This window comes from Phacochoerus africanus, chromosome 2 (genome assembly GCF_016906955.1).
Source record: "Phacochoerus africanus isolate WHEZ1 chromosome 2, ROS_Pafr_v1, whole genome shotgun sequence".
NCBI classification, from domain to species: Eukaryota; Metazoa; Chordata; class Mammalia; order Artiodactyla; family Suidae; genus Phacochoerus; species Phacochoerus africanus.
The window spans coordinates 114,919,650-114,944,034 of record NC_062545.1 but is presented as its reverse complement, the minus strand read 5'-3'; the positions used below and the strand labels follow the sequence as shown (position 1 = coordinate 114,944,034).

The 24,385-nt window shown below is 46.1% G+C and overlaps 1 protein-coding gene and 1 non-coding gene across 4 annotated transcripts in view; one reads left to right on the top strand and one right to left on the bottom strand.

Annotated features, from left to right (window-relative positions):
* The window catches only part of MYO1E (myosin IE), a 223,034-nt gene that overhangs the window by 10,832 nt on the left and 187,817 nt on the right, over window positions 1-24,385 (bottom strand). For 2 of the 3 annotated variants that reach the window (XM_047766223.1, XM_047766224.1), the window contains exons 23-26: window positions 15,048-15,194; window positions 12,807-12,964; window positions 10,014-10,106; window positions 5,881-6,082 (exon numbers count right to left, since the gene is read on the bottom strand). In XM_047766223.1, coding sequence (XP_047622179.1) covers window positions 5,881-6,082; window positions 10,014-10,106; window positions 12,807-12,964; window positions 15,048-15,194 — 600 coding nt within the window. Of the gene's footprint in view, window positions 1-5,880; window positions 6,750-10,013; window positions 10,107-12,806; window positions 12,965-15,047; window positions 15,195-24,385 lie in introns of those variants that run through there. The other variant, XM_047766226.1, reaches the window with a different exon arrangement.
* On the top strand, window positions 21,168-21,270 carry LOC125121789 (small nucleolar RNA U13). Its single transcript, XR_007133651.1, has one exon. It is a non-coding gene; the product is annotated as a small nucleolar RNA U13 (small nucleolar RNA).

Sequence of the window (24,385 nt, the reverse complement as noted above, 5' to 3'; positions counted from 1 at the left end):
TCAGGTCTTTCCATCCCCAGAGAGCTGTCTTCATAGCACACCACTGATCCCACGCTACCCTTGGGATAACTTACTTTCACTGGTCTAAAAGCGGTTTGCCTAGATTTATTTTGTAGTGGATATGCAGATTTAGTTAATTTTGGTACTGCTCATATTTTATAACTGCATTCCAAAGAAACCTCACATGATTGAAAACTGTCTTATAAAAACAATTACTTCATTGGAAAATGGGGCTTGGAGCAAGAATTTCAAAGTTATTTTTCCTACTGCCATTTCAATAATAAAGGTTCACTTTATAGATATTTGTATATAGTTATGAAACTCCACATCACAGAGCAAATTCAGTGTTTCATTATATGCAACTCTGGCACAGTGTAATTTAGTTGTTCTATTCTATGTGACCCATCATTTCAGGGTAATTTGTATGGCTGGGCCTCCATATGCTAGGTTCTGCATCCTAGAAGCAGATTCAACCAGCTGCAGATTAAAAATATTTGGGAAAAAAATTCCAGAAATTTCCAAAAAGCAAAACCTGAATTTGCTGGGCAGGGCCACTATTTACATAGGATTTACATTGTATTAGGTATGAAAAGTAATCTTGAGATTTAAAATATACAGGAGGATGTGCGTAGATTATATGCAAATACTACTTGAGCATGAATGGATTTTGGTATCTGCGGGGTGTGTGTATGTGTCTGAGAGGGAAACAATACCCCTTGGATACATTTACCACTTTATTGTGCCTATTCTTCATTAAGAAAACAACACATGAAAAAGCCTGGCTACAGGACCTGCTTTTACAGCAGGTCTCTTTCTGAGTAGGGCATTCGACATCTAACTCACACCACAAAGTTTCCAAAGTAATCAAGCACGTTACACCCAGTTTTCGTTGTGAAAACCTGCATTGCTGGAGAAGACCAAGTGGTGCCTTTGCCCTGAGACATCAGGATGCTGACTGACCTCTGAGCTCTTGTGGGCAGCTGCCCAGTCTCTCAAGAGGCCGGAAGGTCACAAGAATACAAGACAGCAATGACAACAAAACACTGTAAAGTGAGGGACTATTCAGTCTCGCCCTTCATGGGATATGAGTTTTTATGGTGACTGAGCAAAGGATGCTTAACTAGAAAAAAAAAACAGTGGAATAGTATAGCAGGAGAGGGTGTTTTAGAATTTATTTACATTCATGAAATGCAGCTAGTGTCTGTTGCTCTGTTCCCTCTCAGCTCTCTGGCTATCATTCTGAGCCCACAGAGAGCTCGGCTATTCCATGTGTGTGCATGGGGGATAGGGTGGGGGAGAGAGTGTCTCCCTGACTCCTCCCCCTGCCTTGGCTTCCCTTGGCTGCCCATCCCCCCCCCCCCCATTAAAGCCAGCAATGCCCAAAGCTTAGACCCTCAGAGTTCAGAGCTCTATGCAGGCCAGACATTTGATTTCTTGAGGGCCAAGGGATACCCATTTTTCAATCCTGGTAGAAAATATTAGTATTTCCCTGTAAGACCAAACCACATGAATAACAGTCATAGAACAAATACAAATAAATTTTCAAACTGCACTGTGCTTTTAAATTTACAAAGCCCTTACTTCTTCAAGAAACCCTGAGCAGGCTTTAAGATTATATTATTAGCTCTGTGACACGGGTGAGGACACCGAGGTGTAGGAAGATGAGGCCACATCCATGAGGCAGCATAGCCGGAATTAGCCAAATAATCCATGTGCCCAGCATGGAGCACATAGAAAGCGCATGCCTCAGTAAGGAAGTATTTGATGAATGAATTTAACGGAGGGAGGAAGGAAGGAACAAATGACCCAAGACTCACACCCGGTCCTTGCAACAGTAAATCTGTGTTCTCTGCCCACGGCCAGGCCACCTTCTATGAAGGTCCCTGCAGCTCCCCCACCTCTGGGCACCTTGGTGTGCTTAGCTCATGCCAGGGCGAGCAGAGATTAAGCTTCCAAATCTCACTTCTTTGTTCTACAGCTGTGAAATTTATGTCTTGAAATTCCAAGAAGGAAAATAATGGCATTTTATTTCATTGGCTCTTTAAAATATACTCTGTTCCAAAAGGTTGAATCTATAAACATTACTGGAAATGTGGGAATGGATGCCAGGAATTCCTAAGCTTTATGTCTGCCTGGGCCAGAATACGGCGGCTGCTCCTGTAGATTATGGGTTGAGAAATATTGCTATTGGACGCTTGTTGGAAATTTTAAGCCCCTTGAAAATACGACTCTATTAGGAGAATCTTGTCAAAAGACACACAGGCAGCACTTAAATTTTTGTATCGATCCCTCTTTTGTGGCATGGCCAGAAGCCCTACCACTGAGCACTTCTGGTTGGATTAATCTCTGGAGTATCTCAAAATTTCCTGAAGCCGTCCTCCCATGAAATGGACCACAGGATTAAAAAGGCCAACAGAAAAAACATTTCCAGTCTCGGTTTTAGTGCTTCCAGGAGTGAACTGGAGGTAGATTATGCACAACTCGGTTAGAGGAGGGAAAACACAAAGCACACGTGATTGGCAGATCAAGAGTTCCTACGAAGCCAGAGCAAAGGCCGATGAATGAACTGTTTATATGATTCCTGTTTCACCTGTTCTCCTTCCCTGAAAATCAGGAAAGGTCTTGAACCTGACTCAGACTCTTCAAAAGGCATGCCAAGGGGCTGCAAAATCATCATTCCCTCTACTCTTACTTTTCTTGGACGATAATAGTGACGATGGCAACAAGCACAGCTACCACATCACAAACGTGGCCTGGCAGGAGTAAAGAGTCCATTGGAGTGGTAATTAATCTAATGAATGCTTCATGCTCTCCTCCCTTTCGTCTGAAAAACCCAAATAACCCCCTCGCCAAAACTGACTGAACCCAAAATAAACTGACAGAGACTTTCCTGAATTAACTTGAGGTGCTAATGACACAATTTGATTTTATCCACATTACACAATCCAAAAGAAATAATTGCTTGTGCAAAATATGTCTATAAAGAAAAGCGCATAGGGGATGGGAGAGGGAAAGGAAAGAACACAAGAGTTGAAAGTCCGAGGAGATTCGGTGGTAATTTCCCTTTTATAGGTTGGTAAATTCATGGGCCTGTTTGGAACTGTGATGTAAACAGAAATTTTTGTCTTCATGGAAATGTACAAGCTGGGGACCCCCAAAATTCCCTGTTTTGCTCCAACAACCACCCATGAATTCAATGGAATTCATGTTTTCTTGGCAAAGAGGAGTTTTTAAATGAAGGTAACCACGGGGCCCCTGAAATGCACGATTAAGTCTCTGGCAGAATTAGAAATTATTTAACTTTTAAGTGTTTCAGAAAATAAATTTTTTTTTTTTTGCTTTTTAGGGCTGGACTTGCGGCATATGGAGGTTCCCAGGCTAGGGGTTGAATCGGAGCTACAGATGCCGGGCTAAGCCACAGCTATAGCAATCCAGGATCCAAGGAGAGTCTGCGACCTACACCACAGCTCATGGCAATGCTGGATCCTTAACCCATTGAGCAAGGCCAGGGATCAAACCTGCGTCCTCATGGATGCTAGTCATATTTCATTAACCACTGAGCCATGACACGGGAACTCCCCAGAAAATAAATATTAAGAAAAAGCTTAGTCCTTTGATCAGAGGATGATTCCTTCCTCCCTTCCTTCGTCTTTTTAGGGCTATACCCAAAGCATATGGAAGTTCCCAGGCTAGAGATCGAAGTGGAGCGGCAGTTGCTGGCCTAAAGCACAGCCACAGCAACACCAGATCTCAGCCACATCTGCGACCTACACCACATCACACGGCAATGCTGGATCCTTAACCCACTGACCAAGGTCAGGGATAGAACCTGCCTCCTCATGGATACTAGTCAGGTTCATTACTGCTGAGCCACAATGAGAACTCCGGAGTATGATTTCTTAAGGAATATTTGCATCATAGCAGATATAAGTGTACAAAGAGGAGACTGGCTGGGATTCTTGTGACTATGGGACTTGGTGTGCCTAGTATGCGTTTATACACTGGTTTTACATACAGTCAGGAAAGTCTTACTGCCTAACAGATGCCTGTGCCTCCTTCCAGTCTCAGAACCATTGCCAAAATAGCATCATGTGTGTCTGAACTTTAGGCCTGAGGGTGGCAGAGGGTACGATGAGACTTAACAGGGAACGGTGGAGCTGAGGGCTGGAAGGGAGCAGCCTCGGTTAAGACACAATGTTCCTAAATTGCCTGCTTTTTGGCTGACAGATGCTCCCAGCTGGCTGGTGTGCAAGACTGTAACTTGCAGAGCAGGCTGGAAAGATGGTTTTGCTTGCCAAAACCAAAGCAAGTAGGAAGCTAGCAGACAGAGCTAAGAGATTTGGTGCATTTTGCTGACTGGTTTTAATCCCTTGCCTACTTTGGGTAATCAGACTAGGCCCAGCCACAGCGACACTTGATCTGAGCCGCATCGGCAGCCTACACCACAGGTCACAGCAACACTGGATCTTTAACCCACTGAGAGAGGCCAGGGAATGAACCTCCATCCTCATGGATACTAGTCAGGTTCTTAACCTACTGAGCCACAAAGGGAACTCCCAGCACTGCTCCATTTCATACACAAGTCTTCTGATCACATCTGAAACTGTTATTATTCTAGAGATAAGGAGAGGTGGGCGGGGGTAGAGGGGCTGCAGCAGCCCCATTAACTGGGTTCAGCAGAGAGAACTATTCTATCACTGAGAATCCCACAGAGTTGCAAGAGTCGTGAAAAGTCACTAGTTCAGCCACTATCACCAGCATGGTCATCGAGCCACAGTTGACCAAGTGGCCTCCTCCATGCCCTGTACCATGGTGGTAGTTGATGGATCTTATTTCTGGGTCCCCTCACAACCCCTCAAGCTTGGTGGTATTGCATCAGGGTACCAATAAGGAAAATGAAGCTCACAGAGGATAAGGAGAAGTAGCAGGCTCAATATTAGACAGGTAAGGGGGCTAAAACAGGATTCTCATCTTTGTATCTGACATCAGACCTGGTAACTTCAATCCACCCTGAGTCTGAGTACTTCTAAGATCAGGTGCTCCTGACATCCCAGGGAGGTTCATCTTTGTGTAACTGGAATTTTCTTTGGCTTACTGTTGCCAAAACCTACACCACCTGGCAGGATTCACTCACTTGTCTTGAAGTTGTCCCTTGTCAGATGCCTGGTGACTCCACAGACCACATCAGACCCCCTTTCCACACTGATAACTCTGAATATCTACAAAGAGGTCCAAGAATCTTTACTTCTTCCAACTGAAAAGCTTTGGTTTCTTTTTACCACTCCTTTTTTTTTTTTCCCCTTTGGTGGCATATGGAAGTTCCTGAGCCAGGGATTGAATCTGAGCCACAGCTGTAGCACTGCCAGATCCTTAATCCACTGTGCCACAGCAGGAACTCTGCACTCTTCATTTTCTATTATGGAAAGACAGAGAGGCTCTCATTTTAAAGCCCTGAAGATTTGTGTTCATAAATAAATACCTACATCTCATAGCATGCTGAGATGGCATCCTTTACATTTCTAATGACTCTTTGAGCTGCCGTGTTTATGCAGCTTCAGGCACGGACATAAATCAAAAACTCCATTATCCCTCAACCATCCAGAGAGCAAAAAAAGGTCACAGAGTAATCAAACCTCAGGGCTGAAGGGGACCCCTCGTCTCATGTTTCCATGATAAGGCCTCTCTGGAGAATGAACTGTGTGGGATCAACTTGGCTGTACTTTGAGAAATGCCAACTGTGGGTCTCACAGCCTTGGGGCTGGATTACAACATGTGTGGGTGGGAAACTGAACTTGAGAATCATGCAGACAGCCCCCAAATCCTTGCTCCTTGGTGTGACTGATGCAGACAGAGATCACCTACAGAATGTGGGACTCTTACCCTGCGGCGCCCTGGTCAGGGACCTTGAGGAAATCCAAGCTCTCCGGCGTCTGTGTCACTCGGTCTGAGCCAGTGGACTGCTGTCGTGGCAAGGGTGGACGGGCCATGGAAGTGTACAGGCTCTTCTGATTTGACCTATGGTTTCCAGGAGTGTGGGGATGTGGCACAAACTGGTTTTTGAGGACTCCATTCTGATGGTACCCTGGAAAGACGAAAAGAGGAGAAAACAAAGGTGAAATTTCCTGACCCTTTGCTAAAAGGCTCTGCAATTTTTCCCCACCTATTAGCCAAGAGCAACTTACTTGGCTTCACCAGGTCTCGGTTTCCCCATCTGAAAAACTGGTGGGCATAACTGCTAGTATGGAGTGAGGAAAAGAGCCAAGACAGTGTAAACTGCCCACTATGTGCCTGGAGCACAGCAGACACTCTCACACGCTTGTTGACCTTGACATGAGAACCATCAGATATGCAGGGTTTCAAAGCTCACGGTCAAGGAAAGGTAAGCCTGCAACAAGTTGGCAGGCACATTCGTGGGTCTAGGAAAAATGATGAGGTTATGATTCAGGAGGACTGATGGGCAGCTGTTTAAACAGCTGTACGTCCATTTCAAGGGGTCAGTCCTGGGTGACCTTTGCAGGAGCCCGCTGAGGGAGGTGGAGGGAGCTCTCCACACAGGCGGGGGAAATGTGGCCACTGCTTGGATCAGCCTTGATAGAGGAAGGTCTCTCAGCCAAACAACTGTTCCTAGTCAAGATCGCATTATCCAGTAAGCAGTGGATCCTTGTGCTGGGCTCCAAACCACAAGCCTTGGCTGAAAGGGCGTTAACGGTTCCATGCTATGTATGAAGAAGTCCTTAGCTTGTTTCCTACTAACAGATTTGGGCAAGAGAGAAGGGGAACAAGGCTCACTAAGGCACTCATTGGTGAACTCACCATAAAAGCCCTTCCATCCAAATTAAGAGAAAACCTCTTTGGTACCAGTGGGATGACCCTTAGTTTATAAGAGGGACTAGGGGTTTACTTATGGCTCTGCCTGATAGCTGTTGAACTTGAGCAAGATCCCTGACCTTTCAGAGTGTCAATTTCTTCATTAAAGAATCAAGGAGCGTGGTGAGACCCCACTTGCTGCCAAGGACAGCAGAGGGGCACCTGAGCCAGGGCTGTGTTCTAGGGCCATGATATTCAAAGGGGGTCCCACAGATGGGCTGCTCTGTGTTGCTGGTGACCCACTCACTGTTGATAAGTTCAGAAATTAGGGGAGTTCCCGTCATGGCTCAGCCAAAATGAATCTGACTGACATCCATGAGGATGTAGGTTTGACCCCTGGCCTCGCTCAGTGGGTGAAGGATCCAGCGTTGCCATGAGCTGTGGTGTAGGTTGCAGAAGCGGCTTGGTTCTAGTGTTGTGCCTGTGGCATAGGATAGCAGCTATAGCTCTGATTCAGCCCCTAGCCTGGGAACCTCCATATGCCTTGGGTGTGGCCCTTAAAAAAAATAAAGTTCAGAAATTAAGAGCAAGCATGTAGAAACGTTCAGAGCAGTTTCACAGACGTATCTCATGTCTATTGATTCTAATAAGAAATCTTGGTTTACATTCTGAATGCTTTTAAAATTCCATTATTCTAGTAATGTTTTTTTAATCATATGTTACAAAAGTATAGTTTGTGGTAGATTGAAAATTAAGGAAAAAAAAAAAACAACCTAAAACCCAAAAAGAAACAAAAAACCAAGCCCTGGTCTTTCACTACAGATTGTAGGAGAAGTGCTGACATATGGGATTCCAGTCCAATTGCCTCTTTTTATTGATGAAGGAACAGTCATGTATAGAGGTTGGGAGCTATGCTCAAGGTCAAGCTGAGGTGACTTTGGCCACCTTAGCTGAGACCGACGAGCTTTACCAGGTCGTCTGGCCAGGATATTGCATGGGTCTTTGCACATAAGCAGTAATAGAAAAACTACACTGGCTCTCTACACTGGTTCCTTTGTGCTTGGATTTTCTTCAAAGATAAAGGCAGAGGGGAGGAAAGACAGCTGGACCAGACAGAATGGGAGCTCCAAAAGAGATGAGAATTAGTTTCTCACTGATAGGCAAGGGTGTCCATATTTTAGCATACAACTATGAAATTCCAGGGCAGGAGACAAAAGAAATGCTTTTTACTGCTAATCTTGGACAGTGCTACGAATAGATGCCTTTGTCTAGGATGAAGCAAGTGTGGTCTGAAGATGACCCTTTCAGACCTACAGTCCTGACCTTACTAACATCAAACATTTTATGTTAAGTCAACTATACTCCGATTTAAAAAAAAAAAAAAAAGCAGGTGTTCCATTGTGGCTCAGTGGAAATGAATCTGACCGGTATCCATGAGGACACAGGTTCCATCCCTGACCACACCTAGTGGGTTAAAGATCTGGCATTATCATGAGCTGTGGTGTAGGTCTCAGATACCGCTCAGATCCCATGTTGCTGTGGCTGTGGTGTAGGCTGGCAGCTATAGCTGATTCAACCCTTAGCCTGGGAACCTACATATGTTGCAGCCCTAAAAAGACAAAAAAAAAACCCCCAAAAACCAAAAACCAAACAAAAAAACCCCACACATAAGGAAAAAAGCATTCTGGCAGCAGTCTTTTAGGGCCGCACTTGTGGCATATGAAGGTTCCCAGGCTAGGGGTTGAATCAGAGCTACAGCCGTGGGCCTACACCACAGCCACAGCAATACGGGATCTGAGTTATGTGTGCCACCTACCCCACAGTTCATGGTGATGCCAGATACTTAACCCACTGGGTGAGGCCAGGGATTGAACCCTCATCCTCATGAATACTAGCTGGGTTTGTTACTGCTGAACCACAACAGGAACTCCCTAAATTTAGCTTTTAAAAAGGTTTTAGTGAAGTATAGTTGATTACAATGTTGTGATAATTTCTGCTATACAACAAAGTGATTCAGCCATACATGTACACACGTCCATTCTCTCTCAGATTCTTTTCCCACATAGATTATCACAAAATATTGGGTAGAGTTCTCTGTGCTGTACAGCAGGCGGACACTGGTCAATTGTTCCATATAGCTCAGTGTGTATATGCTAATTCCAAATCCCCAGTCCATCCCTCCCTCTCAATTATTAACTGAATTGTAAGTCATGGAAAAACATTTTGTGAATTTTAAGAGTATTCTTCCAATACTAAACATATACATACATACATATATATATATATGTATATATGTATTTTTTTTTGTCTTTTTAGGGCTGCACCTGTGACATATGGAAGTTCCCAGGCTAGGGGCTGAATTGGAGCTGTAGCTGCCAGCCTACACCACAGCCACAGCAACAAGGGATCTGGGCCAAGTCTGCAACTTACACTGCAGCTCACGGCAACACCAGGTCCTTAACCCACTGAGCAAGGCCAGCGATCAAAGGGAAGCGTCATCCTCATGGATGCTAGTCAATTTGTTTCTGCTGAGCCATGATGGGCACTCCTAATACTAAATATATTTTTAAGGGCAACAATTCTTACATTTATTCATGTTTGGATTTTAACTTGCATGCTATGTTTTTATCATAAAAAAACTGAGAAAAATGAAATATAAGATCTAAGAAATGTTTTCTATCAATTTTGTAATTCTCTTAGATATTGCTTTATTTTTTTTTAAAGAACAGTTCTCCTAGATTCTACCTGGTTAAGAAGAGACTTTCTATTTATTCATTCAGCTGTGAACTAGTTGCCAAGTACTGTCCTGGTACTGGGCTGGAGCTGGGTAGTGGTGGTGGGGTTACACCCTGCAAAATCCTATGTCCACCCTAAAAGTTGATGACATTCCGGTTGTCCTGGACAAGGAACTCCCTTTTCTCTCACTGATGTATGAAGCCTTTCCTAAGAGAGTAAGGGTGCCAGGTAATAAAATGCAGATCGCTAACTCGGCCATGGTTCTGTCTCACTAGCTCACACTTCCCCTGAATTTTGGGGTCACATGCAGGGCTCCTGAGTTGGGAGGAGTACCCCTGGCCCAGAGATGGGTTATGGCTGGCTAACATGTGGGCATTTATTTGCTAAGGCGTTTCCACTCCAATGCATATTACACCCGTAGGTCTAGTCCAGTGGTGCCTGTCTATGTCTACAGCGCATGCTTGGCTTACCTGGGGGTGGAGGGGCCGCTCTCATGGGGTAGTTGGCATTGTGCGTCCTGTTGGAATAACCTCTGTTTTGAATGGTGTTCCTTCGGGTAGGACCTGAAATAAACCAGCAAAGTAAAGTTAAAATTGGTGTGACTGGCTAGGTTGATGGCTCCAGGTGATTTTTTGCTTATGGATAACTTCTGGGAAGCTTGGGACGCAGGTCTCAGGTGGATCTGCAGGAGATGGGCTGCAGTGCAGATGGGCTGCCTGAGGGAAGTATTGTCCTGACTGCAATTGGGAGGGGCTGGAGAACAGGATGATGGAGGGTTTGACATGTTAGGGACAATGCCTTTACAAAGAGGTATCAATAAGAGTTCCTGTCGTGGCTCAGCAGAAACGGACCTGACTAGGATCCATGAGGATGCAGGTTGGATCCCTGGCCTCGCTCAGTGGGTTAATGATCCGGCATTGCCATGAGCTGTGGTGCAGATCACAGATGCAGCTTGGATCTGGGGTTGCTGTGGCTGTGGTGTGACTGGCTACAGTGGCTACAGCTCTGATTCAACCCCTAGCCTGGGAACTTCCATGTGCTGCAGGTGTGGCCCTAAGAAGACCAAAAAAAAAAAAAAAAAAAAAGGAGGTATCAATAAACTTACAAAGGGGTTTCTATTTTTGGTACACTTTTCCCAAGAGACAAATGGGGCACACAAGGGTTTGCCATCATGTTTTGACCACAGCAGCATAGATGCTGAGGCTGTGTTTGCTGCATGTCATGGTCATGGGCAGGAAGGACACCACAGTACCAGCACATGTGCTTATGTTCAGAGCCTTTCCTGCCAGACTTTGTGTTCTATAGTCTTCGAAGTAAACACAGAGACCCTGAGGGTAGGAGCAGACTGGTGTCCTTGACACGGACATGAAGGGTTAGAAAACAAGCAGTGCTTACTGTGGGTCAGAATCAGGGCTGGGCAGGCAGGGCCACTGTGGGCCAATCTGCAGAGACTGTGGGTCGGAAAGGAAAACAATACGCAAGGTCTAGAGTGGGACGTGAAGGAGGGTAAAATTAAACCAGCTGGAAGAGTGGTGCAGAGGGAATTCCTCACAGACAGAAGAGCTGAAGAACAAAGAGCAGGAGGTGACAAGGCATGACGGGCACAATGCAGAGGAGCTGGGTCAAGGGTCCTGGGGTTAAGGGGGAGGTGGCCAGGTGATGGTGTCCCCCTTCCTGCCCCACTGTCCCCATAAAGATATAATAAAACACTGCAGAGACAGTGCTCCACTTTGGGGTCTACTGAGCAGTGCTCACACACATCTTGCTGGTTGTCTGCAGTCCTTCTGTGCCATGGGGTTGAGCTCAGTGGATGGCCAAGCTCTGCATTCCAGGTGGGTTTGGCCTGTGGCAGCAGGAGACTGGAGGAGAGAGGGGCTGGGGAATCTCTTCCACCTGTGTCCTACCTGCATCCTTCATTCGGTTCAGCTCTTTCCTCTCTCTGCCCCTTAGGCCTTAGGGGCAGCAGTGGTGTCCTGCTGTTCTTTGCCCCCGAGTCCATCCCACTTTGTTCCCTTAAACCTGCCTACATCTCTGCAGAGTCCTTTTATGTGAGTCTCTTCAAAAATCCTACCTAATAGTGCTGTCTCCTACAAGTATCAATCGATATCTGGATATATACCGACATTTTATCTTTCTTTTTTTTGCTTTTTAGGGCTGCCCCTGTGGCATATGTAAGTTCCCAGGCTAGGGGTCAAATTGGATCTGTAGCTGCTGGCCTACAGCACAGCCACAGCAACTCAGGATCCTTAACCCACTGAGTGACGCCAGGGATCAAACCCACATCCTCATGGATACTAGTCAGGTTCATAATCCACGGAGCCACAATGGGAATTCCCATACCAACATTTTCTGAGTGGCTGTTTCTCTGAACTATATTAGTGACTTACATGGTAAATGCTATGTGAACCTTGTAGGCAGATGTCCTAGAGGCCTATTTCCTATTTGACATACTCTTCATGGATCATACACCCAGACTCCATTCTGTAAAGATATCTACATTATATGAACACATAGCATATTTCAGGAGGCTGTGCCTTATAAATATAATTTTATAAACATCACTTATAAGTAGAAAAAAGAATCAAAAGCCAGTAAAGGAGTCAACCTGGAGTAGGCATTATCGTTTGTGTGTCTTCTAATGAAGCATTTTATTTTTTTCTTTTTGGGTTCAACTGCAGCATGTGGAAGTTCCCAGGCCAGGCTCAAACCCACATCACAGCAGGGACTCAAGCCACAGCAGTGACAATGCTGGATCCTTAACCCACTGTGCCACCAGGGAGCTTCTACTGAAGCATTTTACAAAGTGAAGGAGGGAGAGATTAGATTTAATGCAGAATAACATAGGGAAACCCTGCAGGGAGCTGGAAATGTGGTCAATTTCTTCAAAATTGACAGAGAGGATGAGGTTTGTGTTGTTGACAAGATCGGACTGGAAAGGGCTGAGAAACTGAAAGCCAACAAACTGATTCATTTTGAATGCAATTAATATTGTAATGCCAGGAATACTAGCACAACCACTAAATCATGCAGGAAGATTTAAACCCACCCATTTGCTTTGATGTTGGTTTAGTCTGAAATGTTTCAGCCTGAAGAAAACCCCAACTACAGGAAGCAGTAAATGTCCTGGTCCTTTGCCCTGCAGACCTGTGCACTGTCAGGAGCATTTGGTGGGAAAGAGTTTGGTGTGAAGCAGGGTGAGGCAGGGCCAGGCAGGAAGCGCAGAAGCCCAGCAGTAGTCCCACCCAGGGCCCATGAACACTTACGGGAGTTCTTGGGCAGCCCGGGTCCGATGCTGACCTGCAGCACTTTGTTGCTGGGTTTGAGGATGGCCAGGTCGCCAAAGCCCTGGTGAAACTGCACTTGCCGGGAGCCCCCAGCACTCCAGGGACCCCAGTTCTCCTTTTTCAACTTGAGTTCAAGCCTGCGACAAGCATATTTGCTGGAATTAACAAGTGGGGACAAGGCAGTGGGGATATGGCGCTCACAGGCCCCAGCGTGGAGCTGTGCTGCTGGGCAAACTTGCTGTAAAAACCAGGGAAGGCTCTGAGACACCAGTTGGTGAGGGAGGTGCCCCAGCACAGAGACAGGGTCCCTCTGTCAAGTGGATACAGATGGGACTGCCCCGGGGACAGAGGAAGGGCCAATCACCAGGCCATACCACCACCTCTCTCTGATTGCCTTGGATCTGTGTTTGTGGAGGACACACTGGCTTAGAGATGCCAGACACAGGGAGCCCACGTCCCCTTTGCACAGAACATGGCTATTGTTTAATAAGTTCTATTCTTCCACCCTCACCTCCACGCCAGTTAGCAAAAAAGACAACACTAGCCACTGATAGCCAAGTAAAAGGGACATTTACTCACAAGTGCAAAACCACAGCCAGTTTTTATTTTCTGCACTGTCTGTATGTCCACATGATGCAATTCCATATCTGCCCTTTTTATTTTTATTTTTTCGTCTTTTTTCTAGGGCTGCACCCACGGCATATGGAGGTTCCCAGGCTAGGGGTCTAATCGCAGCTATAGCCGCCGGCCTACACCACAGCCACAGCAATGCGGGATCCGAGCTGCATCTGCAACCTACACCACAGCTCATGGCAACACCGGATCCTTAACCCACTGAGCAAGGCCAGGGATAGAACCCGAAACCTCATGGTTCCTAGTCGGATTTGTTAACCACTGCGTCATGATGGGAACTCCTGCCCTTTTTATTTTGGCCACGTCCATGGCATACAGAAGTTGCCGGGCCAGGGATTGAACCCCAAACCACAGCTGTAACCAGAGCCACAGCAGTGACAATGCCGAAACTTTAACCCACTGAGCTGTGGGGAAATGCCCACATTCTGTCCTTTTTAACTTACATTCTTTCCTGTTGTAAGATGAAAAAATTATAATTGTAAGTAGCTGTCTATTATTCTATTGAGTGGTTTGGCTAAGCATCTTCTTCCTTTTTTTTGAGTTCTTCCCTTATCACAAGTTCCCAGACAAAAATAATTGTCCCTGGTTCCTCATGGCAAATGGTTCTTTGGAAAAGCTGCAATGAATCCATTCTGCTTCCAGCATCTATTTCCCTGCAACCACAGCAGCATTAGCTGTGGGAAGCAAGCTCCCCTCCTCATGGAATTAAGGCTTTACGCTGGCCTCTGGCTTGCGGGTAGGAAAAGATGGAGGACACCCCCATTTTACAGACGGGGGAATTTAAGATGGAAATAAAAGCTTTCTCAGCAAACATGAGGTCAGAAGTTCAGCAGCCCGCCAATGTCTGGTCTGTGAGACCATGTTGTTAAAGCAAATGAAGGTGAGTCCAGACACAAGATGCTGCCACCCGCTGCCCCCCAGGCCCTAAGTGCACCACCAATAGGCTGCATTATGCATTGGTCTTGGGAACTTAAGCTTCCATTTCAATCACTTCTGCTTCCAGCCTTACTTTGCCTTTTTTTTTTTTGTCTTATGTCTTTTCTTTTTGGGGCCGCACCTGCGGCATATGGAGGTTCCCAGGCTAGGGGTCCAATCGGAGCTGTAGCTGCAGGCCTACGCCACAGCCACAGCAATGCCAGATCCGAGCCGGGTCTGTGACCTACACCACAGCTCATGGCATTATCGGATCCTTAACCCACTTAGTGAGGTCAGGGATCGAACCCGCAACCTCATGTGGATTCGGATTCGTTTCCGCTCTGCCACGATGGGAATTCCCAGCCTTACTTTACTTCTGTCTGCTCTGCTAAATAAAATATTCTTATACTGGTGATATCTAAAAACTATACTTCCTGGCCTCATTTTTGTGACCTTTGTCCCATGGATAAAATATACAATTTGATGAAATCAATATCCCACAGAAATGCCAAAGTGACCTTCTCAAAGGCTGTGACAACCATCCGGATTGTTTTCTGTAGGCTCTAAGAGTCCATGGGGAGCCAGGCAGACACCGACCCCTGCCCTGATGGCCTCCCCTCCCTGCAGCCTAGACCCCCAGCAGTGAGACCAAGGCCCCATATCCCAACTTACGTGTTGCTAAATTTCAGAGGTAGTTGCTTCTGGGTTTTTTCCTCATAACGCTTTGCTAAGAGGCTCAAGAACTCAGTTTTGAAGACGGATTCAAGCAAACTGTCATACTCTTGCTCATGAAGAATAAAAATGTCATCCTGCATGGTACTGCAAAGAGATTGGGAAGACATAATGAAAGATGCACGTTTGTTTATTCCGTGATTTTTTTCGCTCCCTTTATAAGCCTGAGACAGCACTAGGTTTCTACCATCTTTCTGTAACTGACAATGTTTAAAACAAAACACGGTAATGAAGTACATAAAATCTCTAAAATCAGCTTTTTTAAAGAGAAGTTTAGGAGTTCCTGTCTTGGCTCAGTAGGTCGAGAAGCCAACTAGTACCCCTAAGGACTCAGGTTCAATCCCTGGCCTTGCTCAGTGAGTTAAGGATCTGGCGTTGCTGTGGATGTGGTGTAGGTCAGCAACTGCAGCTCTGATTCGACCCCTAGTCTGGGAACTTCCGCTTGCTGTGGGTGTGGCCTTCAAAAGACAAAAGAGAAAAAACTTCATAACCCACCCAAAGCAAAACTGAAATATATCTCACGTGATTTTTTAGGTCAGGAATTTAAGGGCACTTTAGTCTGTATGCCCCCACCCCAAATCTATTTTCAAATTCAACTTCTAAGAGTTCCCGTTGTGATGCAGTGGTTAACGAATCCAACTAGGAACCATGAGGTTGTGGGTTCCATCCCTGGCCTCGCTCTGTGGGTTAAGGATCCGGTTTTGCTATGAGCTAGGGTGTAGGTTGCAGACACGGCTTGGATCATGCATTATTGTGGCTCTGGCGTAGGCCGGTGGCTGCAGCTCTGATTAGACTCCTAGCCTGGGAACCTCCATATGTGGCGGAAGTGGCCCTGGGGTGTGGGGGGGGGGGATTCAACCTCTATGTTCTTAAAATCATAAAATCCAGAATGTTATGATTAGAATGTGACTGAAAAGCATCACTTCCACAGACGTTAGTTCCAAGTTAGGAGAATTTATGATATGCTTGCAGCTATTATAACAAATTCTAACTTGAAGAGCTGTAAGCTCAGTTGTCACAAGGGAGGCCTCTGTCCTGTGCACATACAGGAGCCTTTCAGGGCTTCGCTTACATTGCATGCCAGGTGCTACTGAATATGCACACACAAAGCACAGAGAAACGTGGGACAGGTGTACACATAGCAAGTGGTCCCCACCTTTGGGTGGGTCAGGGAAAGAACACTCGATCGTGGGAGCTGCTTGTCCTCCTGCCCACAGGGGAGGGTCTGTCAGGAGCTGCAGGATGAATGGAAGAAAGGGGCAGAGCCAGTCCTGGGGAGAATGCTTAGTGGGGAGGCGGGTACTGATTGGACAGTTCCATCTCCAGGCCCAGTGAGACTTCGTGGAAATGACAACGCATATAATTGAGAATTTTCCATCCTTGGTTGATATAGCTTCTACGTATAGCTCAGTAGAAGGAGGCCACCACCCCAAAAGCTTCAGAATATATGACTTTATCATCACCTCCTAGCAACACTGCCAAACATCTAAGACAAACAGAGAAAGAAGGGCATTTCATTAGGGATGGCAAGTGTTTTGCCAGGCACTAAAAACAAAGGAAGTGAACCTGCTTCAATTTCAACCTCTCCCAGTGTAGGAAGTGCCAACGACATGGTTCTTTCAGCAACACAGGAGCTGTCCCTGTGCCCCACTCTCGGGGCCCGGGTACCGAGGCATCAGTATGATCACTGTGCCAGAGAGTGAGGCAAGGATGGGGGAGTGGGTGTAGAGAATTCTTCGAGAGGAGGTTCTTCCTCCACGTAGAATAGGATCCATGGAAACTGCAGCTCCTGTGGTCTCTCTGTTCAGTCGCAAGAATATGACAAGGTTGCAGCAGGCAGTCCGTGGGACCAGGGGTCTTTTGTGGGCAGAGAGAGCCTCGGTGGATGACCCCAGACTTGTTAGGAACCTCCCTTGAGCTGAGGCAGGGAGCAAACGCCTTGTACCTGGCTGAGCCAGAAGCTACAGTCACAGACTCTGTCTTGGAAACCTCAGCCCCTCAGTCTCCCTAGAGGAGAGCCTGGTAACCCACAGGAGAATAAAGGTCAGAGGGAGGACCCCACTACAGGTGGAATGCAAAGGCCCAGGATGGCAGCATCCACAAAGCACGGGGGAGGCATGGAGTAGACCAGCAGCAAGATACCATCGTCAGTGAAAGGAGCGTGGCCCTCCACAGCCTGTCCACTGAAGGCGAGAACACCCAAGAGTTCTTGGATGTGACATCAGAACACGTTATAGGCATTTGGGCTGGTGCACAAGGTCACTATTATTACCTCGAGGGTTTGTTGTCAAACAGTCCCATATCACAACCACACGACTTGTGCTAAGCTTTGTTCTTGTGGTGAAGACTCTGACCAACAATGGTTTAAACAACAGCGTTTTTATCTCTGTCACTCAAGAGCATGCGCAAAAGCAATTTGGGACCAACACGACAGTTCCACAGTGCCTGGGTCAGAGCGTCTACTCCTCCCCTTTAAGGTACAAGTCATTTCTGCTCACACCCCATTGGCCAGAACTATGTCACATGGTCATACCCAGCTGCAGAGAGCCTGAGAAATGCAGTCTTTGGGCCTCTGGCTACTAACATGGAAAGGAGAGAGTGGTTATAGCAGGACAGCTCACAATCGTCCCTCTCCCTCCTTGTTTAGAGACTTTTCCCAACTTGGAATGAGAACCTTTTCTTAAAGTCGGAGAATAATGTACTGCAGAAGGTGTGGCTGCAAAGCTGCCATCATCTGCCTGTTTCTAGGCAAATGCAAATTCTAGAATTGTCTCAATCACTTCGATTATAGCAATTCAAAGCTGCAAAGGGCACTCGTAAAAGCTGCTCAGAGCAGCTATCCCACATCGTTTGGAATTAATGCAATAAAGTCTCAGTATCCTAGCAGAGGTCTAAGAAGAGCGATGAGTTAGGAAGGAGGGTGTATGGTAGGGGAAGAGTCAGACACGAAGCACCACACTTGGTGTGTGGGGTGGAGTGAAACTTCCATTTCAGCTGCTTGACTCAAAGTGCACTTTGACCTGTCTGGGCAGGTCTGTTTGGCTGGCTGTACTTTAGGCGGAACAGTGATTATTCACTGGGGTTAATGAGCCCAACGCAAGAATCTTAGCAATTTAACGTGCTCAGATGTATTAGGAGATTCAGGATCATAAAGAAATAAAGCAAGCTGGCCAAAACATCATGGTCAATTATCAGCCTGAGTCTGGAAATGAGAAGAGATTGTTTGGACACTTGGACTTGAACCCTCAAATTCAAAACCCCTCCCTTCGGTGACCCAGGTCCAGGAGTCAGGAAACCATCTTCACCCAGGCCAGCATTTCAGCTCATTCCTCCGTCCTGAGCCCCAGGCTTCCAGATCAGAAAACAAAGCTTTTACATGATTTTTTCCCTAAAAAATCAGACTTATTTTTGGACTTCACCCCTGTCTTTTTCATATGCTCAAGTTGCAATTCTTTACAGATGTTTGACGAAGTATCCTGTGTTGAAAGACCCTTTGCTGGTCCCTGGTTTGGCTCGGCTTCTTTTTTATCCTCTGTCTTTGCGGCTGACTGTGGTACTGCTGACAATGCTAGAAAATCTTGCTTTACTCCCTTAACCAGTGTCTTCTTCACAAAAATGGTAGTTACAAAATACTGGGTACAGTCTCAAAGGAGTTGTTTTTTATTTTTTATTTTTTTCTTAAGCTAAAAGGCAGTTTCAGCTAGGACAGCCTGCCTTTTGCTTAAGCCTTAAAAAAAGTTTCCTGCTTATGAAATAGATGCTCCATTTCGTAAAGTGAAAACTGCAGAGGTGGAACGAAAAGAAAATAAACCTTACCCAGAATTCTACTGCTTAGAGAAACCAGTGGCAGCGGTCTGGGGTCCTATTTAACTTCTCTGAGGAATTGCAAATACACGTGGTGTCAGGCCCCAGCACAGGGCCCCCAAAGCTCCACCCAACCCCCTGGGGAAAGGTCTCGCTCCCGTCTAGATCCCAGGAGTGGCCTGGATACTAGCCTCTCCACATTGGTAAGCTGTGTGCCATGTCTGTACTCAGGGGACTGACCCTCCTTCCAGAACAGGATGGAGCTTCTTGAGACAGGGACTGTGTGTTAATCACGTTTGAACCCAGAGCTGACGAGTTAAATGTTCAATCCAAAAGTGGCCATGACTTTCAGGTTCCCAAAGTGCCGAGGCCACAGCGAGTCAAGATTTCAGGAATGAAGAGTTCCCAATGTGGCTCAGCAGCAATGAACCCAACTAGCAACCATGAGGACACAGGTTCAATCCCTGGCCCCTCTCAGGAGGTTAAGGATCTGGTGTTGCTGTGAGCTGTGGTGTAGGTCACAGATGCGGCTCGGATCCCCCCCCCCCTTTTTTTCTTTTAGGGCCACACCCACTGTGTATGGAGGTTTCCAAGCTAGGGGTCGAATCGGAGCTACAGCTGCTGGCCTATGCCACAGCCACCACTTGGATCCCATGGTGCTGTGGCTGTGGTATAGCCTGGCGGCTATAGCTCCGATTCAACCCCTAGCCTGGGAACCTCCATATGCCGTGGGTGTGGCCCTCAAAAGGCAAGAAATAAAAATTTCAGTAATGAGTCAGGTCAGCTGAGCAGGTAGTGAAGCAGCTGTTCTTATTGCCAGAGGTTTAGGACAATCAGGCAATGAACCATTCTGGGCAAGAACGTATTACCCAGGGTAGTAGGGGCCTCTGTCTAAAGCCCCCTCTTCCAGGCTGGTTTCCCCATTACGTACAAGTACTGGAAAGTATATGGACCAAGAGAGTCAGCTTCTGGTCTCAGGCCCCTGGGGGTCAGATATGGGAATGAGGAGGATTCCTAGAAGCTTCATCATAGCCCCATGTGCGAGATTTTAAGATACCAACACCATCCCCTAAAAATAGGAAGGCAAAAACATGGGCTATGGCCCTTGTGGTCACCCTTTCAGCAAGTTGAGTTTTTCAAATAAATGAGACAAGGTGAGTTCAATAGATGGACAAGAAGCAGCTCTTGAAGGATCCTTCAAAAACTGAAGCTTAGCCTCTGTCAGCAGAATTCCCTAAACCTGAGAAATCCAGTGGCTAACCTATATATGGGTCAGCTCTGATATTTCCACCACGTCTCCAGTGAGGACAGCAAGACAGGTGTCAGTGTTTCAGTCTTTTAGTTAGATAAGGATATTCCTGTCCCTTTGAGCAACTGGAGTCTTCATGGCTCTCTGAGCTACTGGACCTAATCTATTTTTTTTTTCCTCATAAGTTAAAAAAAATTAATTTGAATTTTTATTAAAGTATAGTTGATTTATAGTGTTGTGCCAACTTTTGCTATACAGCAAACTGACCCAGTCATACATAGATATACATTCCCTTTCTTATATTATCGTCAATGGTCTATCCCAAAGAGATAATTCCCTGTGCTACACAGTAGGACTTCACTGCCTATCCATTCTAAATGTAATAGTTGAAATCCACTAACCCCAAACTCCCTGTACATCCCACTCCCCCCTCCCCCTTGGCAACCACAAATCTGTTCTCTATGCCTGTGAGTCTGTTTCAGTTTTGTAGATAGGTTCATTTGTGCCATATTTTAGATTCCACATATAACTCATAAAATATGGTGCTTATCTTTCTCTTTCATACTTCACTTAGTATGATGATCTCTAGCTGCATCATATAATGCGATAATGCTGCTGTGAGTGGCATTTCATATTTTTTTTTACAGCTGAGTAGTATTCCATTGCATATATGTACCACATCTTAATCCATTCATCTGTTGAGGAAACTTCAGGTTGTTTCTATGTCTTAGCTATTGTGACTAGTGCTGCTATGAACATAGGGGTGCACATATATTTTTGAATTATAGCTCTGTCTGAATATATGCCCAGGAATGGGATTGCTAGATCATATGGCAGTTCTATTTTTAGTTTTGCGAGGTACCTCCATACTGTTTTCCATAGTGGTTGTACCAATTTATATTCCCACCAACAGTGTAGGAGGGCTCCCTTTTCTCCACAGCCTCTCCAGCATTTGCTACTTGTAGACTCATTAATGATGTGCGTAGTGATTAAGGACACCATTCTCGATCCTTTTGTAGTTCCTGAGCATGATGATTGGTGTTTCTGTTCCTGAGTGACATGTGCCTCCCTCAAAGCTTGTTATGACATTGGCACATTACCCATCTGACATAAAAGAAAACAAAAACAAAAAAATGACACCATTCTGACTGGTGGAAGGTGGTACTTCATTGCAGTTTTGATTAGCATTTCCCTAATAATAAGTGATGTTGAGCATCTTTTCATGTACCTACCAGCCATCTATATGTCTTCTTTGAAGAATTGTCTATTTAGGTCTTCTACCCATTTTTCGATTGGGTTGGTTGTGTTTATGTTGTTGAGTTGTATGGGTTGTTTGTTTTGTTTTTTTTTGTCTTTTGTCGTTTTGTTGTTGTTGTTGTTGTTGCTATTTCTTGGGCCGCTCCCGCGGCATATGGAGGTTCCCAGGCTAGGGGTTGAATTGGAGCTGTAGCCACCGGCCTACGCCAGAGCCACAGCAACACAGGATCCGAGCCGTGTCTGCAACCCACACCACAGCTCACGGCAACGCCGGATTGTTAACCCACTGAGCAAGGGCAGGGATCAAACCCGCAACCTCATGGTTCCTAGTCGGATTCGTTAACCACTGCGCCACGACGGGAACTCCTAAAAATCTTTCTTTATACCAATATGGAAATATATTGAGAACATACATGCAGACACACGTTTTCTCTCTCTCTCCCTCCGTCTCCTGGTACCACAATCACTTTTCACTCTGGGTTTGACTCCACATACTCCATCGCCTGTCTGGTTGCATTCCTAACTTGGTGTATATTACGAGCTTAACCCAATAGATGAAGGAAATGAGGGACTCAGTTATTAATCTTGGCAAGTGGAGGGCTCAGTAACTGTAACATGCTGAGATGCCAAATTCAAATGACTCAGGCTTTTTTCCCCTAGAGCCAGAACAGATTTCAGGCTAAGTACCTCATTTTATTATATCCTCTAACAAGGAAAGGCTACAAGGAAGCACACTTCCAGACCATGAATACCAAAGAGAAAGCAGAGAAAGAATCTGATTTTATAATGAGACACTCTGTCTCCAGAGGCTGTGAGAGAAGAAGAAAAAAAAAAAGACAGGGAGTTCTCTTGTGGCTCAGCGGTAATGAGCCTGACTAGTATCCATGAGGACATCAGTTTGATCCCTGGCCTCGATCAGTGGGTTAAAGATCCGGCATTGCTGTGAGCTGTAGTGTAAGTTGTAGACGAGGCTTGGACCTGATGTTGCTGTGGCTGTGGTGTAGGCCAGTGGCTACAGCTCCAATTCAACCCCTAGCCTAGGAACTTCCATGTGCCACAAGTGCAGCCCTAAAAAGCAAAGCAAACAAACAAACAAACAAACCCACAGCAGGAGAAAACTTGAGTGTGACTATCCCACTGTGATAAGCCTCGAAGACTTGATCAACAGGACAGCAAGTGCTTGATACAAATGTCAGCATATGATTATCAGGCACTCCTTGAGGGGTCTGAAGACTCGGACCATAACGATAATAAGAACAAGAATCACTCAGAGTAATGAGCATGTGAACCCATAGCTGTGACTCTGTGACTTTCAGTCCCATGTACTCTTAACTGTACACAGAACGTTTCAGCTCAACCAGCTTAGCCCAAGTGTAGCTGGATCCATGCAACAAAAAGAGATGCTTCCAACTGGCCTCCATGGACACTGAGGGCACCCTCAGGGCCCAACCAGCCAGAAAGAGCAGGGCCAGCAGAGCTGCCTGGCTCAGATTTCAGTCCAGCCAGTGAGCTGAAGGCTCAGAAAGACCAGCTTTTCTGTGAAATTCATGCCACGGAGACCCACCTGAGGTGAGGCAGCTTACAAGTTCTACCACATCCTGAGGTGAAGTGTTTTAAACACTTACCCTCCCTGTACTGCCTGGCCCTTTATCAGAAAAACTGGGAACAGACAGAATGGGAAACTACAGGGACACAGGCAAGAATGGACACAACTTAAAATCTGCTTTGGTTATCACACTGGAGCCAGGATTTCCAGCCTAGCAGGTCCAAGGCCTAGGCACATAAAACCACTGCTTTTTCCTAAAAGGAGGCAATTTGTCTTCTGTGCGGAATAGGAGCTTCGAGGTGTCCTAATTCCTGGAAGACATGTTCTCCAGCAACCAGGACATCTTTACTTTCATTTATTTATTTATTTATTTTTTTAGGGCAACACCCGTGGCATGCGGAGGTTCCCAGGCTAGGGGTCGAATTGGAGCTGTAGCTGCGGGCCCAAACCATAGTCACAGCAACGCAGGATCTGAGCCGCAACCTACACCACAGCTCATGGCAACACCAGATCCCTAACCCACTGAGTGAGACCAGGGATGGAATGCTCATCCTCATGGATAGTAGCTGGGTTGGTTACTGCTGAGCCACATCGGAAACTCCTGGAACATTTCTACTTTTAATGTGATGCAGCCTGAAGGCTGCTCTGGCAAGAAGCAGTGGTATCTTCAGAAGGATGCACTCAAGGAGGAAGCTGCTGGGCTCAAAGGGGCTTTTCTTCCTCTTTTACTAGCTTCCAGTGCACTGACAGGATCTCCCTCATAGGAGGGAGCTTAGTCTAGGAAGTATTAGCATATGAAGAGTTAGGGAGTCTCAGCCTGCAAGGAAGCCCCTCTGCCAAAAGCAAGCCAGAATGCTGACAGGAAGAGCAAGTTCCCGCCTGTGAACTTGGAGCTGAAGGGAGCATCTGGCAATGACTCCAGGATTGCAGATTATGGAGACCAATCCTGGGCATTAACAGGAGGAAGGGCTTCAAGGACTCCAAAGAAACTTCCCTTTTAGGACACTCAGAGGTCACAGCTGTCATAAAACTAAAAAAGCTTTACTGATGACCTCAAGGCCACCTCTGCTTGGCCTTTTCTGGTGAAATGGGCTAGGTCTTCAACAAGAGCAAGGCGGGCTTGACGCTTGGCCCCACTGCAGCAATAGCAATTATGCTCGGCTTATTTCACATACTAGGTTTATCTCTCACATTTTATGAGAACAAAGAATCTCAGGATCCCTTGATCAGAGGAGCAGATCAGAAGGCACCTTTTCTTGTCATCTCATTCCCTGAGGAATAAGATCGCCCTGAGACCCATGAAGGTCAGATCTTCCTAGGGAAGAAGAGGAAACTCAGTTCTTGTCATTTTTTTTTTTTTGTCTTTTAGGACCGCACCAGCGGCATATGGAGGTTCTCAGGCTAGGGGTCTAATTGGGGCTG